Source organism: Pseudopipra pipra, chromosome 5 (genome assembly GCF_036250125.1).
Source record: "Pseudopipra pipra isolate bDixPip1 chromosome 5, bDixPip1.hap1, whole genome shotgun sequence".
Taxonomy (NCBI): Eukaryota; Metazoa; Chordata; class Aves; order Passeriformes; family Pipridae; genus Pseudopipra; species Pseudopipra pipra.
Genome location: NC_087553.1, coordinates 40189191 through 40208645, shown reverse-complemented (window position 1 = coordinate 40208645; position 19455 = coordinate 40189191). Strand labels below are relative to the sequence as shown.

Below are 19455 nucleotides of genomic sequence, written 5' to 3'. Positions count from 1 at the left end.
TAATTCCTCTTCATGCTTGATATCCTTCGTGTAACTAAGGAAGTTGGAAGAGGTCAAAACTGGTTCCTGGTGCCAGTAGAGCATTTGTTTAAATAGCTGAGACTAGAGAAGTAATACTTCCTGTATTTTTTTCCTTACTTTTCTGCATCTAGGAAGGAAGGGTGTATTTAGGTAAATTTCTATGGAACATGTATGAAGGAGAAAGGGTTGTTGGGTCTTGTGCAACATCCATCAAGACAACTCTCTTTTATCTATGCTTGCAGTTGCTGGTTCAGATCATCCTTAATCATCTAAGCACACACCTTGCTGACAGACTGGTAACTGAATGAATTCCATGCTGGCTGCAAAACCAGCGTGATGCAAGAAGAGATTTATAGGGAACATCAGGTTTTCTGTTGTGTATTGATTTAAATTAAGACGATGCTATTGGGCACTTTGCTTGCCCCACCTGCCCTTCTCCCCACACCCTCCCCTAGCTATATGCAGACTCTGCTGCCCTAATAATTCTCTGCCTGTTTTGTTGGTGACTTGAAAGCCTATGTGATACAGACTTGAGGAGTTTCAGAGGAGTTTCTTGCTGCTAGGGAAGTGTAGCAGAGCTGTGGACTGCTGCCTACTTTGGTATTTTGGCAATGCTGACCTCAGAAAAATAGGTTAGTGTACATATATCTGCTGTAAGACTGGTGGTTGCCTGTTTGGATCTGTCTACCAAGACTAAATTCTACTTCTCTGAAGTCATCATTCATATACACAGATGACTAGAATTACATTTCTTCGTGACATCAGCCTTAATCTTGCTGTAAGATGTCATGTTTAGGCCTGTCCCAGGCAGTTCTATAAACCTGCTTTCATTAGCTACAGCGATAGGACGAATCAAACTGAGAACTGGACAGACTAGGTGAAATATGAAACCCTTACTTAAATTACCTTAAGAATGAGGGATTTTTTGATTGAAGTGTTGGGACAGTGCAATTTACTGAGGATTAAATCTACTTGATTGACAATGCTGAAACTTAGATTACTTGTTTGTTGGGGTTTTTTATTTATTAATATTATTTATTTTATTTACACTCTCTTTATAAGCAGCAGTTGATATTTTCATATGTTCAAGGCAGTGGATCATCTGATGATGGTTGTGGATATATTTGGCTTACAACAAAGATTCCTAGCTTTGCAGCCTGTTTTTTGTGGAATCCAGCTTGTTTTTCCTCTATCTGTCATATCTGGTAACTTGAACTGTTCTATCTAGGGTGTGTGTGTGCGTTTCTAGATACAAAAATTAATAGTGGATGCTGAAATACCTCTGATACCAAAACCAGGTAAGGCAGTTTCTGTTCTGGAGAAGTGTGTGAGTCCAGGAACCCTCTGCAGGCTTTTGAAGTTCAGCTTTTGCCTGTTGGCAAAGCAAACTGTGAAAGTAAATATAAAAGCTGAAGGTTAACATTAAACACTGCTAGGCTTTCTTAAGCCTTCTCAGACCACTGTTTTTCACTGAGAAGTTATTGCCTTCCTTCCAGTAGACATTCATGAACTTCATTCATATTTCAAATTAAATGATTCCACTGATTAAGGTTATGTTATGTTTTAAAACAAATTTTTGGATGTTTTTGTAAGGAATTTATTATCATATACAGTCAGTGTTTAATTTTTCTCTTAATTGTCTGTCTTTGGTGATGATAGAACATATCTCTATAATAAAAAAGTGGTATAGCTTGTTAGTAGCCCATCAGCAGATTGAGGCAGTTGAAGCTCAGGCCCCTCCAACTACCTAACACACTGTTTGCGTGGTCTACTTCAGACTTAATTGCTCTGGCCTTTTTGACCAAATATTCCTACCACACTTAAAATTGAAAGCTGTCTGGAGGACCACAGATTAATCTTGACATGTCTGTTCCCATTTAGCAAGTAGGATGCAGTTGTTGAACACATGAAGCAGAGCTTCTGGAAAGAAACTCTCATTTCCATTGCCTCTGAAATTGCCTCTGAAAGGAATTTATTTCACTTGGCCAGAACTGTGCTGAAATATGTACCAATCCAAGGGAGAAGGGGGTGATTCACTCCAAAACCCCAGGATGCTTTTCTGAACCAAAATTTTCCAGGGGCAGCAGTGATGCTATAGAATAGTCCCTCTGTAGCCCATGATAAGTAAACATTTAATAAACACAGACCTGTGGATTTATTAAATTTAGTGAAACAAAACAGAATTCTGTCCCTGTCTGCCCCTCTTTGAATAAGGAGATAAAAATGAAGTTAGGAATCCAGTAAAAGTCTGAAAGTTAAAATGTTTTGTTTTTCAGTAGAAGCTCAGACTGTTCACTCTACCAAATGTTTTAATGGAAAAAATTTTTTTCTTTTGAGAGTGGGTTTTGACAGCCTTACTTTGCACGTTGCTTTTTGTCTTGGGATAGAGTTAATTTTCTTCCTAGTAGCTGGTGCAGTGCTGCATTTTGGATTTAGTATGAGAATATCATTAACACACTGTTGTTGTTGTTGTGAAGTAGTGTTCACTGAAAATCAGGGACTCTTCAGTGCCCCATGCTTTGTCAGTGTGGATGTGCACAAGAAGCTGTGAGGGAGCATGGCCAGGAGAGCTGGCCCAAACTGGCCACAGGGATATTCCATACTGCAGAATGTCATGCACAGTGTATGAACTGGGGAGAGTTGGCCAGAAGGGGCCAAGTGGTGCCTGGGGACTGGCTGGGCATTGGTCAGTGGGTGGTGAGCAATTATGTTGTGCATCACTTGTCTCTCTTGTGCTTTATTCCTCTCTTTTTTTGTCTCTCTTTTCATTATCACCATTACTATTTTTACATTTTACTTTATTTCAGTTATTAAACTGTTGTTGTCTCAATCCACAGGGTTTACCTTTTTACTTATGCTCCTCCCTTGTTCCATTGGGGCTGGGGGGAGGAGTGAGTGAATGTCTGTGTGGGACTTAGTTGCCAGCTGAGCTTAAACTGTAACAGTCCTTTTTTGTCACCTATCCTGTGGCGTAATGGGTTGAGATAATAAAACAGACTAGATTTGCTAGAACAAAAATATTATAAGCATTCATTATATTAGTTTAATAGTCACTGGTCACAATGTTGATTTTGTGCTCTCATAGCTGTTCTGCTTTTTCTCAGAGTTACTTGCAGTGTGTGCTCTCTGTTATGCTGTTTATCACCTGTGGAATTTGGTCTAAGGTTATCATGCTGTACTTTAACATGGGCATCCTGGTCTAGTGGAAGCTGTCCTGTCCATGGTAGGGGGGTTGGAACTAGATGATCTTTAACGTCCTTTCCAACCCAAACCTTTCGATGAATCTATGAACACTGGCTTATGATATGACAGAATTGCTGGTCACAAAACTAACCTGGTATTTGTACTCAGTGTTTCCATCATCTCTGTACTTTGTGAGCCATCTATTAGAAACTATTAATAATTAGACCTTTTCCGTTTCATCCTCTAAGAGTTAACTCGTCCTATGGAGGAGACATGATTCCACATCTTCCCCTTCTCTGCCAGGCTAATAAAAATAGCTCTTCAAAAATTTGAATATCCTTAGGATGTGGAAACTAGCATGGCCCTATTGCCAGGAGCCGTGAATGTGTGCCAGGTCTTGTTTAGGGTTAAGCAACTATTTGCAGCTACTCAAATCCAGTGGCAGGCACTGTGGCTGCTCAGACCCTGGCAAAGGGTGATGCAACTGAACCAGAGGACCAGCCGGTGCCAGCATCAGTCACTCCTTTTCACCAGAAGAAGTGGACACAAAAGAGCTCATTTAGAAAAGGAGAGCAAAGCAGGGCCATCATAAGAACAGGAGGAAGAGGCAGAACAAGAGGGAACCACTTAATCCCTGTCCTGGAGTGAGCTGTGGGATATGCAAAATGGTTTCAGCTGTTGACCAGGTGAGCACATTACCACCTGGCTGCTCTGACTCTGGAGTAAGAGGCTAGTAGCCTGGAATTAAAGGGTATGGAAACCAAGCAGCTGGGATCAACCTATAGAGAAAGGGGCGTTGACAAGGTGAGTGGAAAAGGGCTACAAGCCCTCAGCCTCTGGAGGCAACTACTGTGGAGTGTGAAGGAAAGGCATCCATTCAAGGAAGATGTTACTTGTCACCCAGGCAAGTAGGCCACCACAGAGAGAGTTGTCCAGCACCTGAGGGGAATTAGCTTGTTAGAGATGATTTATTATGACCCAGGCAATGCACAGTCACCCACAGATCCAGAAGAATTCCAATGCACGTGACCCACAAAGCAGAAATTTGTACAGAGTGTGTTATTGTATGCCAGTTTACTGGACTATATGCATCCTGTGGCCGAGCATGTCAGGCTCACAGGAGTATAATGCTCTAGTAACCACCAGTGCACAGGGTACCCTAATGCCATTCAGCTATGCAGGGGCATTACTATTTTTGGAGTGGGAGGGGGATCCCAAGAGCTGTCTGTATTGGAAGCTGAAGTGAGCCTGACTAGGAGTGTGTGGCAAAAGCACCCCACTGTGACTGGCCTGGAGGCTCTGTTTATCCTTGGCAAAGACTATCTCAGGAGAGGGTATTTCAAGGACCCAAATGGTACCAGTGGGTGCTCAGTACAACCTTGGAGGCAAAGGAAGTTAAGCTGCCTGCCTTGCCTGGTCTCTTGGAGGACCCTTCTGTTGTAGGTTGCCGAAGATCAAAGAACAGATGCTGGTTGCTACCACAACATTGCACTGGCGGTAGCATCACACCAGCCGAGACTCCTGTGATTCAACTGAAGAGTCAAGGAGCGATCAGCAGGACCCACTCACACTTCAATAACCCCATATGGCCAGTGTGAAAGTATAATGGAGAGGGGAGACTAACAGTGGACTATTGTGGCCTGAATGAAGTCACACCTTGGCTGAGTGCTACCTTACTGGACATGCTGGAACTCCAATACGAACTGAAGTCAAAGGCTCCAAGTGGTTTACCACAAGAGATATTGCCAATGCATTTCTCTCAATCCCTTGGGCAGGCCACAATTTACTTGCACTTAGAAGGATGTCCAGTATGCCTGGAATCGACTGCCCCAGGGGTGGAAACACAGCCCTCTCATCTGCCATGGACTGATCCAGACTTCACTGGAACAGGGTGAAGCTCTAGAACACCTGCAGTACATGGATATTATTGTATGGGGCAATACAGCAGCAGAAGTTTTTGAGAAAGGGAAGAAAATAGTCCAAATCCTTCTGAAAGCTGATTTTGTCAGGTCAAGGGACCTGCATGGGAGATTCAGTTTTTGGCAATAAAATGGCAAGATGGATGTTGGCAGATCTCAGTGGATGTGATCAACAAAATAAGCAGCAATGTGCTCTATACTGTCAACCCCTAGGCTTTTGGAATTGGGGATATAGAGGATCTGAGACCTGCTATACTTCAGCTGAAAAAGAGATATTGGCAGCTAATCATGGGGCTCAAGCCACTTTGGAGGCGATTGGTGCTGAAGCACAGCTCCTCCTGGCACCCCGACCAGGCTGGATGTCCAAAGGCAGGGTCTTCCTCTACAAATCGTGCAGCTGATGCTACATGGAGTAAGTGGATTGCAGCCATCACACAATGAGTTCAAACAGGAAATCCCAGTTGTCCAGGAATCTTGAAAGTGATCATGGACTGGCCAGAAGACAAAGATTCCCGAATGTCAACAGAGGTGGAGGTCACATGTGCTAAAGAGGCCCCACTATATAATAAACTACCAGAAAAAATGAGATGCAATGTACCTGCTGTATTATAGAAAAGCATCAGAGATGGCAGAACATTATGCCCAGTATATAAGCTGGTGGGACTGAAAGGGGGCTGATCACTGCTTGGAGACTGGCTAGGCATCAATCAGTGGGTGGTAAAGCAGTTGTATTGTCTTTCTTGGACTTCATTCCTGTCTCTTTATCTCTCTTCTCAATACAACAATAAGAATTATAGTTTGTTTCAGTTATTAAACTGTTCTTATCCCACAAGTTTTACCTTTCTCTGATTCTCTTCCCCATTCCACAGGGGGGTTGGGGAGGGACGAGTGAATGAGCAGTTGTGTGGTATTTAGTTGCCAGCTGGAGTAAAACCATGACACTTGTGCTTTCTAATGTATATCATCCTGGGAGTAGGGCTTGTGGATTTTTGGATTTCTGCTTGTATTACAAGGGCACAAGTATTGCAATGGAAAACAGTGGTCAGAAGTATTTTCTTTCCCCTGGCAGTTTAGAACATAATAGCAGTCATAAGTATTTTATATGTTTTATTGTGGGTGAAGCTGGGGCTTAACTTTTCAGCGGGGATGTTTTGTAGGTGTTGGATCAGACTTAAAATGTCTGTGGAGCGTGACAGTTATCACAGCTTTTTGTTTCAAGTTTTAAGAGTGCATGCAATATTACATATAATCAGGGTGTCTTTTTTTTTATTTTAGGAGGCTGAATATGGTGGACATGATCAGATTGATTTATATGATGATGTAATTTCTCCATCTGCAAATAATGGAGATGCCCCAGAGGATCGTGATTACATGGATTCTCTCCCACCATCGGTTGGGGATGATGTAGGTAAAGGAGCTGCACCAAATGTTGTCTACACATATACTGGAAAGAGAATTGCCTTGTACATTGGAAATCTTACTTGGGTAAGTATTCTTGTAGACAGGAATTTTAATTATGGACAATAACTATTTGTAAAATTTTTTTGCTTTACAGTGTTTTATATGAAATATTACGAGTACAAAAAAAGCAGGTGATTTTGGTTTTGTTGGTGGTGTGAGGTTATTTTTATTTGTGGTTGTGTTTTTTTCGCTTTTACCTGAAATTTAGTGAACCTGTCTGGAGCTGTTCTGATGTCTTAAAAATTGAGAAAGTCTTCAGTAAATACAAACTTTCGAGTTTCTGTCACGTTTTAAGTGTTACGAAAGGATATTTGTGCTACTATCTTCTTAAGTTTTCCAGAGAACTGAATGAAAGAGGAGAACAAGTTTAAACTATGACATACTTTATACCTGTAGATACTTTAACGTTACTGAACAAACTCAATTTTTAGTAAACTTTTGCGGAAGGTTTTAGTTTAAAAGGAGGTGGAAAGCTCTCTAGGATTTTCTTGAAATCACTTTTCACATTTTTCCAGGGGCTTTTTCTGCTGGCGGTTACTCTTATAACACAGCTGTTTTCAGGTATTTGTCTTGAGGCTTATTTCTTCTACCAAGAAGTACAGGTTTACAATAACTCGCTGAGCTACAGTCGTCCTAAAGACAATTACCTTTGTTGCATTAAAGCATTTTAAAATCAATTGCAGTTAAGCAAACAAAGTGCAAGAGCTGGTCAGTAGCTGAATTAAGTGAAACTTTTACCTGTTTATGTGAAATCAAATTCTTCCAGGCCCACACATGCAAAATTCTTCTTTGGTTTTTTTCCATTTTCTGATTAATTTCTTACTAGTGCTAAACTTGAAAAAAATTGCTTTTATGGGTGTTTTTTTCATTAGTTATTACAGTATTTCAGGAGCTAATAGGTAAGTAAAGGAGATGTTGACTTAACAGTTGTCCTGTTTTGAAATACCTGAATGGAATCAGTAAAATTTGCATGAATTATCTGAACTTATCCAAGTCAAGTGTCTGAATTTCTAAAGCAAGTAGGGCAGTGTTCAGCAATTTGTACCTGTTACTCTTTGGCTTCACAAATTAAGTTATTTGCAGAAAGTGCATTTATTTACTGTAGTGTTGGTATTGTGTTTTCTTTGCATTTAGCTTTCAGCAAAATAATTTGTTGAATTTTTAAAAGAAGCTTTTATTTGAGGGAGATGGGACAAGTAGTTCAGAATCTTGAAAGCCTGCCTTGTACTCCTCATATGAAATTTAAAGGAGTGATGGAATTATAGAAGTAGAAAAAAACCCCATAAATATTAGTGTATTTCTGTGTCTTTGGATATGAGTGAAATTGTTAAACATTACATAGTAATTAATAGGAAGTTACAGCAAGTAGATTTGGTTAAGTGGAAGCAGATGTTTCTAACCATAGTTTTATGTACAAGTTTCCCTATAAGTATAAGTTTGTCTATAGATCCTGCTTTTTTTGTGCAAATAGTATGTAGTTCACTAAAGTCTCATTAGTCAAAGCTCTCATAAAAAGCACCTGGTTAATAAGGTATTTAAAATTATTGTTTGTATGCAAATAATAGTATTAGAGGGAGAAAATGTGGACTGGGTGTGGAAAAAGTAGCAGTATTTCAATACTATTTCATTAACCCAGTTTAAGCTTTGTGCTTTCAGAAGACAAAAGTGGTGCAATTACAAATTTTTTTTTGTATACTGTAACTGGTGTACTGTGTGAATGGGGTTGATGCAATGTAGCATATGGGGAAGCATGTATATTAAAAAATCCGTTTTTTGAGAATTGTAAAATAAAAATGAGTACTTCTCAAAAGTTAGAATATACTGACAGCTGAATAAAATGTTCCTCTGGATCAATTTCACACACACACACAAAATGCATGGAAAACTTAGTTGCCCTTTGCCTGATGTTTTAGATAAGCTTTCATAGTTGAATATTAAAAATATTTTTCAGTGGACAACAGATGAAGACTTAACTGAAGCAGTTCATTCACTGGGGGTAAATGATATTTTGGAGATAAAATTTTTTGAAAATCGTGCTAATGGCCAGTCTAAAGGGTAAGGACTTGTTATTTGTTTTTTCTGTATGTGTATGTGGACTGAAGTTTAGGAGCAAGAAAATGGGGAAGGAGTTCTCATTTTTTATAACTATCAGTCTGTGAACTGATAATCTTTGCTTATTGATCAAACAATGGCTGGACATGTAATTTCATACTAATGACTTAAATTTCAGGCATGAATTTTTATGATGGTATTGTGTGTCTCACTACTTTGTAAGTTAAAACTTGTTGGCCGTCTTCATTTAGACTATTGCTAGATTTGTTAGTGTGGTGGTTTTGTTTTTTTCTTTTATGTCCTAGAATAAATTATCTTCTCTGTTCTGAAAACTAGACTAAGGCCTGTGAGACAGTTTCTGTATATGGTTTTCAAGTATACTTTTGTTTACTGTGTGTTATCTTTTCCATGAAGCATCAGGGTATCCAGAAAATGGAAAAACTGTGGTGTAACTCTTTTGTTTCCTTTCAGGTTTGCCCTTGTGGGTGTGGGATCAGAAGCATCCTCCAAAAAGTTGATGGATTTGTTGCCTAAAAGAGAATTGCATGGGCAGAATCCTGTTGTAACTCCGTGTAATAAACAATTCCTGAGTCAATTTGAAATGCAGTCAAGGAAAAGTAAGCTTTTCTTATGTGCTGTCTTGGAAAACCGAAAAAGTAGTATGGCAGGTTTTTTTCTCAGCATATGATATCTTCTACACAGTTTAAAATAGCTATAAAATACTTAGAGTCTAGCTGCATATTTGTTTAAAGAAATCACTTAATACACCAAAGAGCTGCTGCACTCTCTGAAAGAAGGTTGCAGATTTGTGCAACTCTTAACAGCTGGAGATGCTTTTTCAATTTCTTGGGGATGTAATTTTTAAAAAAGCACAAGAAACTTAACATTTGTAGACAAACTGGACTGAATTCCAATGTCTGGACCATCTGTGTTTATGACAGAACAGGGAAGAAAGGTTCTGTGTTGTACTTCAGCACCATGTCTTGTGGTTCCCAGTCCTAATCATTTGTGGCCTTGGGCTGCATTGGAGGAAGGACTGGCAGTCTCTCCTGGTGCTCTTCTGTTAGTACAGAGCATAGTGTAACACTGCCATACTTCAGCAAAGCACACTTTCCTCCCCAGGTGCTTTGGGTTTGGGTACAAGGAACAAGCTAGTGCTCATAGGGTCATGCTTTAGCACTGCATAAAGCTTTAGACCGAGTGTTAAAATTTTTTAGCTTATTTTGATGTGTGTAATGTCACTTCTGCTTTTCCATTGCAGCCACACAGTCTGGCCAGATGTCTGGGGAAGGTAAAGCTGGTCCCCCAGGAGGAAGCTCACGAGCAGCATTTCCACCTAGTAATAGAGGTCGAGGCCGTTTTCCAGGTGCCATTCCAGGTGGAGACAGATTCCCTGGACCAGCAGGGCCAGGAGGTCCACCACCACCTTTCCCAGGTAAAATTATTCATCTATGGAGTTTCAATTTTGTGTTTTCTTGTTTTAATATGGCATACTTACTTGGGAAATGATAAAAATTAAGGCAGTTCAGTAATGAACCATTATCAGTGTTCACAGCTAAATTGTAGGATTTGATTGTTTCTTTGTTGATATTCAACAGGGAGTTGCACTTACTAAATTTAATAGCAAGATAACATTTTTAGATACATATTTTTTAATTATTAAAAAAATAAAATAGATCATGATAGCAAGTAGATTTGGCTTTAATGCAGTTCTGATTTGCTGTATGGGGTGAAAATGCCTGTGTTGCAGAAGGTAAAGTAACTGATTTCCTTATTATATTGCAAGCTTGCACATGATCAGAAATTCAACTTTGATTCCTGTCCATTGGCAGGTCAGTTAGTTGGCACTTAAAATACCAGAAATTTGAAGAAGAGGTGTTCATGTTTAGTCTGATATCTGATATGGATGAAATCTGTTAAACAATTAGGCTTGCACTGCAGTGAAGTTCTTTTTTCAGCTGAAGTATTTTTTAGTAAATGTCATTCAGTAGTAGACTGTCTACCAGCAGTCAAAGGGACATAGTCAAACTGAAAGACCACTGAAAGTAGGTTTGGATACTGTGTTTATGATACCTTCTCTAATATAGCTTTTTCCGTATTTTTAATATATATTTGTGTCTTAAGCCCCGTATGAAAGACTAGCATCAGGTGTGAGTAGGATGCAATGTTTTCTAACTTTTGTAAGCTTTGGGGGGGTTTTGGTAACAACAGCAAGTTGTGTTTTGGGGAGGGTGGGAAGTTGTCAGTTTTCAAGATAATGTTATTCTCTTTAGATATTTGTAGATATCTAGTGTTAATAGATACAGATAAGTTAAAAATTTTCTAAGCTACTGGACCCAAAGTGGGACCGTGCATGTCTTGTATATGTTGCACAATGTTCAGTGAGGGTTACTTTTGGTTTCTGTTGTTGTTTTTAAGAATAGAAAAAGGCAAGAGTGTTAAAGTATTTTATTTCTTTGTACTTACTCAATTTTGTTTGTTTGTTTTTATTTTTATTTTTTATTTCTTTATTTTAGCTGGACAAACTCCCCCACGTCCACCTTTAGGTCCTCCTGGCCCACCAGGCCCACCAGGCCCTCCGCCTCCTGGTCAGGTCCTCCCACCTCCGTTAGCTGGACCTCCTAATCGTGGTGACCGTCCACCACCACCAGTTCTGTTTCCAGGACAGCCTTTTGGTCAGCCTCCACTTGGGCCACTTCCTCCAGGCCCTCCACCACCAGTTCCAGGCTATGGGCCACCACCAGGTCCACCACCACCTCAGCAGGGTCCACCTCCACCTCCGGGTCCATTTCCCCCTCGTCCACCTGGCCCTCTTGGGCCACCCCTGACTCTTGCTCCTCCTCCACATCTCCCTGGGCCACCTCCAGGTGCTCCACCACCGGCACCACATGTGAATCCAGCTTTCTTCCCCCCACCTGCCAATAGTGGCATACCTACTTCAGACAGTCGTGGCCCACCTCCAACAGATCCATATGGCCGACCTCCACCATATGACAGAGGTGACTATGGGCCACCTGGAAGGTGAGTTCTTTTGGTCTAATGTGCTTGGGTAGCAGATTTTACTCCTCTTGTAGAAAGCATTTGGTTTTTCCCTTTTAATGCAAATGTTAGAAGCAATAGAAGTAGGGCCAGAAGGGATCCCAACAGCCTTTTTACTTCTCCAGGGAAATATATCTGAGAAAGATATTTGCAGCAGTAAGAAAATCCTGAAATGCAACACTAGTAATCTCACTTTCCCTTTTCAGCTCTGAACTGTTTGTCTTCACTGTATTTGGCAGTGTCATCATTTCATGTGTTCTACATGTAAACTTATATATCACTTCTTATGCAGCAGCTTCTAGTTGTGCTTCTGTCTTAACTTGAAATTCTGACTTTTACGTGTGTCATCATGCTTTGCAGGCTGCCTTTTGAGAATGCTCTGGAGTTTTCCTTTTCAAATATGTGCATATGTTGAGATCATACCAAGCTCGTACCATTTTCATCTTCCAGCAGCATTGCTTGTCTGTTTTCTCTTCAGGATTCAATTAAAAGTTAGTGTTTGTCTCAAAAGCCAGGTGTGCATTTACTGCAAGAGTTTTATCTTCCTCTCCTGTCAAGATGTTTCTGCTCATTTGGTGCAATCTTGCTGTGTTTGTAGTGGTGGCTTTTCCTATGGTTAATCCTATCTGGGACAGAGTTCTTAAGTCTCTGACTCGATTTGTCAAGTGTTTCACATCTTGTTTGAAACATCTTTTTCATCTGTGACTTCAAGCATCTCTGTCTTGCTGCTGTTTCCTAATTTTTGTATTTGTATTTGTCGCAGAAAATTTTGATATAAACTGTAGGAGACACTTTTTGCAGTTAGATTTGAATTTTTAGTAGTAATTTTACTGCTAGCGTGAGACACACTTCTCTGGCTTAAAATGTTTTCTGCAAAGATGCTTTCCTTTGATTCGTTTATCACAAAGTTTAAAAAACCCCAAGTATTTGTTCATACTATGTTCATATAAAAAAACCCTCTTGAAATTCAAGCTTTTGGCTTAATTGCCTGAAATATAAGAAGGCTATAAGGTGTTGGGTGTTTTTGGATGGACAAAATCAAGGTTGTCTGCAGTTTATAGAATGTTTGGGGAGGGAAGGAGTGGGAATAGGACAGTATAACTTACTGTCCAGTATTTTCATTAATAATGTTAAAGCTATCATCCATAACTATTTAAATTGTCATTAATTATATATCATAGGCGTTTCACTGGAAATAACATGTCCATAAGAGAAAAATTACATATTCCATTCTATGGGAGGCACACGAAAAATAATACTCAAAACTCAGGGAGGTATGAATTTTTAGACATTTCCTCTTATGCTAAACTGGCTATAGGATCTTGTTCCACTTCTTGCAATTAAGAGGATAGCATTGCTTATTATTCTGCATTTTCTTTCTACCAGAAGAACTAACACTGTTCTAGAAATAACAAGCAGTGGGCCAGTTTGACAGTCTCAGCATTTGTCTCTAACACATTTCTCCAAATTTTCTATGACACAGAGACTGGCTAATAGGACACTGCAAAACTTTTGGGAAAATTTAGGTTTACTTCTGTGATTTTGTAAACCCTGTATAGGTAGCTGATAATTAAAGTACAGTGTAATGAGTATGAGGATTCTGCTTTAATGCTTCCTCCTTACTGTGACTAGTTTGGAGATTAAATTGGAGCACCTTGAACTTGACCAGAAATTTAAAAAAAAAAAAAAACTGCTGTAAAATGTTGACATAGCATTCAGAAAACTGAGTGTTTTAAAGATGATAACTATATTTGTTTTTCAAAAGTTACAGCGTTCTGGTCTTAGTTAAGATCTGGGAAACAGGATCATATAGTTCTGATTCCAGTATTGTTATAAAAATTATCTCTAATTTTGCTCAAAGTTGCATTGCCTATGTACATGTATTTCCACATCCATTCAATTGGGAATATCTATTTACATACCTTCAAGAATTTTATGCAAATTGTAAATATTTGTAAAGCACAATATTAAGTGCTGATGAATGTTTGAAATAGGTGGGATGAACAAAAAATAAGTTTATTTATACAGCAATGTATTAATTGTTTTTTGGGGTTTTTGTTTGGTGGTTTGTTTTTTTTTTTTAGCTTTCAGGATTTTATACTGTAACAGTGGTCCTTAACAAAAACCAAAACCAAATCCAGATCCTGCTTTCTTTTCTGTTTGTCACTGCTTAAAGTTGCAAACTTGGATTGTTGAAATTGCAATGATAACTTCTGAAGTTCTGCTTAACCTTTTAAATACTAGTTTTATTGCTTGCAGAGAAATGGATGCTGCAAGGACACCTCTAAGTGAAGCAGAATTTGAAGAAATCATGAATAGAAATAGGGCGATCTCAAGCAGTGCCATTTCGAGAGCTGTATCAGATGCCAGTGCTGGTTAGTAAAACTCAATATGTTTGCTATTCTTCTCAGCTGAAAAGAATTTATAGGGTTCTTTTATTAGGAATCTGGAAGGCCTGAAGCCACGTTTTCCAAAAAGGATACTGAATTTAGGTACAACTTACGACTGATTTTGTACTGTGCTTCAGTTTCTGAGAATGCTTCTGAGTACTGATCTGGACAGTATTTTAATATTTGGTTCTACAGTAAATGATCTAGATGGCTGTTGGAGAGAAGATACTCAAAATGATAATAGTGTTACAGATAGAAATCTGTTTTAATTTGCATAATTTTCTGATCCTGAGTTTACATCATTTTCAGGAGACTATGGAAGTGCTATAGAGACCTTGGTAACTGCAATTTCCTTAATCAAACAGTCCAAAGTATCTGCAGATGATCGCTGTAAAGTACTTATTAGCTCTCTTCAGGACTGCCTTCATGGAATTGAGTCCAAGTCTTATGGTTCTGGATCCAGGTAAAACTTTCCTCTTCCATCTGCTCTTACTTATAAAAGAGAAGGTGTAGGGCCCGACTAGTTCACAGAGAAGAAACTGAAACTAAGTCATGTAAGAAGCTTAGTGATTGCTGAGTTGCACAAGAAATGTGTGAAAGAATCGAATAAGCATTTTCTGAACTTAGAAAAAGTGCCTTTTAACTAGCCCTCCTTTCAAAATTGATCTGACTAGCTTAAATTTAACTCTGCTTTATTTCATGGTTTTGGCACATACTTTCTGTACACAGATTAGCAGCCACGTTGCAGTGATCGTTTGAGTTATGGTGGATTTCCCCCAGCTGATTTCAGTCATCCTCCATTCTGAGCATGTACTTTCTGGCTTTTCTTTGCTAGATCAAAAAGTGGATGCCCCTTACTACCTGTAACTGAGTTCTTAACCACCACTGTTTGTATCAGCTGTCTTTAATGTTATGTACAAAAACATACCTGCCTCAGGGTAAACAGATATTTCTCTTATGTGTGTTTTTGGTCAAATTTGTGCTCATAAGCAGAGTACAGGAGTGGTATGTGGATGACTAATATTTTGAAGAAAAATTTAATGAAGTAATTTCTTTTAGAAGACGTGAACGATCCAGAGAGAGGGACCACAGTAGGTCACGAGAAAAAAGTAGGCGCCACAAATCACGTAGTAGAGATCGTCATGATGACTATTACCGGGAAAGAAGCCGTGAAAGAGAGAGGCATCGTGATCGTGACAGAGATCGTGACAGAGAACGAGACAGAGAGAGAGAATATCGTCACCGTTAAAGGTGAGCATTTGTTTCATGGTTTTTAACTTTACTGACTTACTAGAAGTAACCACTCTAGGTTTGAGATGATTTACACCATTCATGTCTGCATTTAAATGATCCTGCAGTATGTACTGAATCACTTTCTTCTTGCAGCGCCTGACGTGAACATAGGTAAGTAACAACAGGTAACTGGTCTTGGGAGGGAGGAAGTCTGTGCAATTATCTTCTGCATTCTGCATGCCACTTCTTTTATTTTAGCTGGTAATAATGTTCCCAGTTTTTATAAAAAGCAGTTGAACCAGTTCTTAAAAAAGCAGTAAGCCAGACCATTCTCTTTATAATCTTAGAAGATTATATGAAATTTACTGTTTTATTTCTTAGTTGTACTTAAAAATACTAATTTTGTATTTTAAAATCTAATTGTGTAAGGACTGCAGCATTTTAGCCCTTCGTAAGCTCATGTGTGGATTATTTCAGTGTACATACACTTGTCCTTGCACAAGTATGGTGGTGATTATTTGGGTTTCAGTATTTGTGGGGTTTGTTGTTTTGTTTTGTGTTGGTTTTGTTTTGTTTTTCCTGGTGAGTTTTAGTCAAATTCAGGAAATATTGCCAGATTTTTATCTTTATTTTATGAAATGTGACCTGTCAGTATCTTCTGCCTTCTAGCTAAATTCGTGTTTTAACCTTCAGTAAAATTTATGATTAGTTGTTCCCCTTCACCTTGACTTTTTCAGTCCCTCCTCCGTATGATAGTCATTTTCTGAAGACTAGTAAAAATGTATGACACCAAGATTGATTCTTTTCTGGTTGTTCGCAAACTAATGTGTTCTTTTATTTCATATATCTGAAGTTTGCATGCATCAGATGTCTAGACAGCTGGAGTAGCATGCTAAACAATGCTTTTTTTCAATGTACTGCTTTAAAATACATACAAATATTTATATTTTATATAATATACCATTTTGAGGATTGGGAATTGAAGCTACTATGATTCCTTATATCTGACAATTGGGAAAAAACCCTACCTAATAGTTACCCTGTAGCGGTCTTTTCCCTTTTTAGAAGATCTTGCCACTACCTCTACAATGAAACTGAAGCTTGCAGACTTGTCTGTCAGCCCAGCTTCCATTTCTTACATTTAACCTCAGATTTAGTTTCTGGATTTGCACGTGTTATTGATTCATAGAAATTCATTTACAGAAGTTATAGAGCAAAACTTTTTAGAAATCATATAAAATGTAGTATACTCCTACGTAAAAATACAATTTCATACGAGTTAAATGTCAGCTTTTCAGTCAGACTTCTGTGTCACTGTCTGACTCCTTTGGGAGAGAATGAATTCGGATGCTAAATGCTCTAGCATGTTGAGAATTGAGTGGGGTGTTGTACTGGGTTCGTATACTAGCAGGGGACAGCACAAAAAAGTAACCAACCTAGAAAAGGGGAGTCAAAGGCTTAAATAGGAAGGTGAAACGTGGCAAACGAAATAAAGATGGTGGTATATTTCTGTTAATGCCACTTTTTGCCATTAAAAAAGATTGGTAGAAATATTTTTGTAATTTAATAAAAATAGTAATGGTAGCTCTTAATTGTAAACTAACAACATAAAAATACAGATATAACAAAAGTAAATGTAGTTTCTTTTATTGAACTGGATATTTACCTTGTATAATAACTGCATATTTTTGATATTTGCAAATAGTTCTTACTGATAGTGGTAACCATTGAGCTGAGTAATGGATGTATTTCTAGAGTGTTTTCCTTCTGGTGGAGATGAGCAAGCCATACTAAAAATTGTTAACAGCCTGGAATTGAAGATAATTTTTTTAACCCTTGGCATACTTTATTAATCTAGCTTTAATTTTTGTGTATTTAGTGTTGTGCATATAGATATGGACTTACTGTGCCAAGTATAGATTCCCTACGCTGTTACCCCAAGAAAACATACCAAACAGCATTAGGTTGCATTTTATAATTTCCAAAGAACAATTTTAAAATGAGGCTGTGGTTTCAGTCTCAGTTCAGGTGGGATTTATATTTGCAACATCCTTCAGCTTTATTGTGTGCTGGGACTTCTCTTTTCTTTCAAAGGGATGTGTTGGTAAGATTCCCTTGTGTGAAGAAAATAGGTCCTAAGAACTTGATTTAAAGGGCCAGTTTAGTCTACTACATGTAAATGAAAGCATTTGGTATTTTTTTCTTTTAAGTTAAGTTGTAAACATTTTGTCTTGTTGCTGTCTTAATGAAGAAGAGCTTTATTGTAGTTTTGTTTTTATATATTTATACACACACGTATAAAAGAAATAGTTATCTCCTGGTTTGTATGTTTCATTTTCACTAAGATGTATGTTACCATACATTTTTTGTTTCATTTTTTACATTGAATAATATTCATAAATGGATTTAACACTCAGTTATTTAATAAATATCAAAAGTGCTGAAAGGAGTTATTTCCCATAATACTGTGTTTTGCCAGACAACATGAAGTTACCTCTGTGCCTGCACCCTATGAATGGCACCTATACCTCTCCTAATTGTGTACCTATAGTCATAACTGTGATACTGTACTGGCATTTTTTCCCAAAGCGTTACACGTCTAGTTTAGAAGGATTTTAAAGGTCCAATGTGAACGTTTTTGTAAACAGTGAAATTCGGTTTGTACTGTATTACATTTATAAAGATGGGTAAAATGGGAATAACTTACAAAATGTGTTTATAACAATAAAATTCTATAAAAAGTTTAGTTGTACCATAGCAAGTGTTTACACTTCTGTTTGTACACTTCATGATTTAAAGTTAAATTCTTGCAAGATTTTTGTGCCTTCACTTGAGTAAGGCTTCGTGTACATCGATAATCCATTCTCCTGAATTACTATAAGCTGAATGTTTCCTTGAAACATCTTGCCTTTGCTTATAGAAAGCCTATAGATATAAAAGAGAACAATGGATTTAAGACAAATGTCTAACCTGTATTAGTCAAAAAAACTAAGAACCCAATAGAATGATATTTAGAAGGATTAACAACAATATTAATGTGTACAAACAGAATAGTAATGTAATTTCATCATCATGAGTCCTGACTTTTTTTTAGGCAGAATTTTTTTTAATTTAACTGATACTCAATGATGTATTTCCAGCTGATACATTGTCCCAATCTTAATCTGTCTGAATTTCTATATCTGCTGACTGTTAAATTTTTCATTTTATGTTTTTGTTATTGGGTTGATTGATTATTTCCTATTTAAACTGGATTTGGATTGAATTGCAAAGACAAAACCTCAGTATTGTAACAGTTGATATGTATGTAGACTCTGTACTCCATATTTCGTGTTTATTCTCTGATTTTTCTGCTCTCAAACCACTGTAAGCAAAATAATTTGATGTCTGAGGCTCATATGCTCCTTCAAAAACTGCTCACAGTTCTCTCTGAAGTGGTTTCAGCTTTGGAGTGATCCAAGAAGTAACATGGTTGGAATTTTTTTGGTGTCAGGAGGAGGGGAAATGGGACTCATAGTTTATGTAGTATTCATTATATTTTTGCTTCTATAAGTAGGAACAGGCCTGTAACAGTGTTAACAACCACTTAAACATCAAGTGACTTATGAAATTAGCCTTTTAAGAAACCTTGTAAATGAAGAGAAAAATGCATATTTTTTATAAGCTATTTTAATAATAAGCTTCTAGTTAATATTAACTGAATTGTGTGGTAGCATTGTTCGAGACTTGAGTATAAGTACCTGTCTAGAATTATTATCAGATCTTAAGGTATTGCAAGAGTTACTTACCTTATCTCTTTTTTTAAAATGTGTGTTTTTGAGGAAGCACATATGTGGAGCTGGCACTATTCTGCATTTAGCATTCATCAGAGAAATAATACTTTGTGTATCTGATTCAGTATTTGAAATCCAGTGTAGTGTCACAGAGGCAAGGAGTGCCACTGCTTTATGCGCTTTTTACAGTCTATTATATCACTGCTCTGGTGCTTTACAGAAACATAGTTTGTTCCTTAATGTTCAGTGATTTATCTCATTTTCTTGAGGGTGAAATGTTGATTTAAAAAATGAAATGAGTATCTCATGCTACTTATTTTCAAAAGCATAATTTTTATTACTTTTTTTCCCATGAATATATTGCTGTAATTTTATTGACTTCTG

The 19455-nt window shown here is 37.9% G+C and overlaps 2 protein-coding genes across 6 annotated transcripts in view; both read left to right on the top strand.

The window, feature by feature from the left end:
* MDM2 (MDM2 proto-oncogene) overlaps window positions 1-19455 on the top strand; it is a 223930-nt gene that overhangs the window by 96400 nt on the left and 108075 nt on the right. The gene's annotated exons all lie outside the window — the stretch shown is intronic.
* The window catches only part of CPSF6 (cleavage and polyadenylation specific factor 6), a 31687-nt gene that overhangs the window by 5396 nt on the left and 6836 nt on the right, over window positions 1-19455 (top strand). Inside the window, exons 2-11 of one of the 5 annotated variants that reach the window (XM_064655682.1) lie at window positions 6399-6608; window positions 8536-8639; window positions 9108-9253; window positions 9898-10071; window positions 11153-11657; window positions 12857-12949; window positions 13935-14050; window positions 14375-14528; window positions 15125-15316; window positions 15452-17744. In XM_064655682.1, coding sequence (XP_064511752.1) covers window positions 6399-6608; window positions 8536-8639; window positions 9108-9253; window positions 9898-10071; window positions 11153-11657; window positions 12857-12949; window positions 13935-14050; window positions 14375-14528; window positions 15125-15314 — 1692 coding nt within the window. In that variant the 3' untranslated portion in view covers window positions 15315-15316; window positions 15452-17744. Of the gene's footprint in view, window positions 1-6398; window positions 6609-8535; window positions 8640-9107; window positions 9254-9897; window positions 10072-11152; window positions 11658-12856; window positions 12950-13934; window positions 14051-14374; window positions 14529-15124; window positions 15317-15451; window positions 17745-19455 lie in introns of those variants that run through there. The other 4 variants (XM_064655684.1, XM_064655681.1, XM_064655686.1 and 1 more) reach the window with 4 other exon arrangements.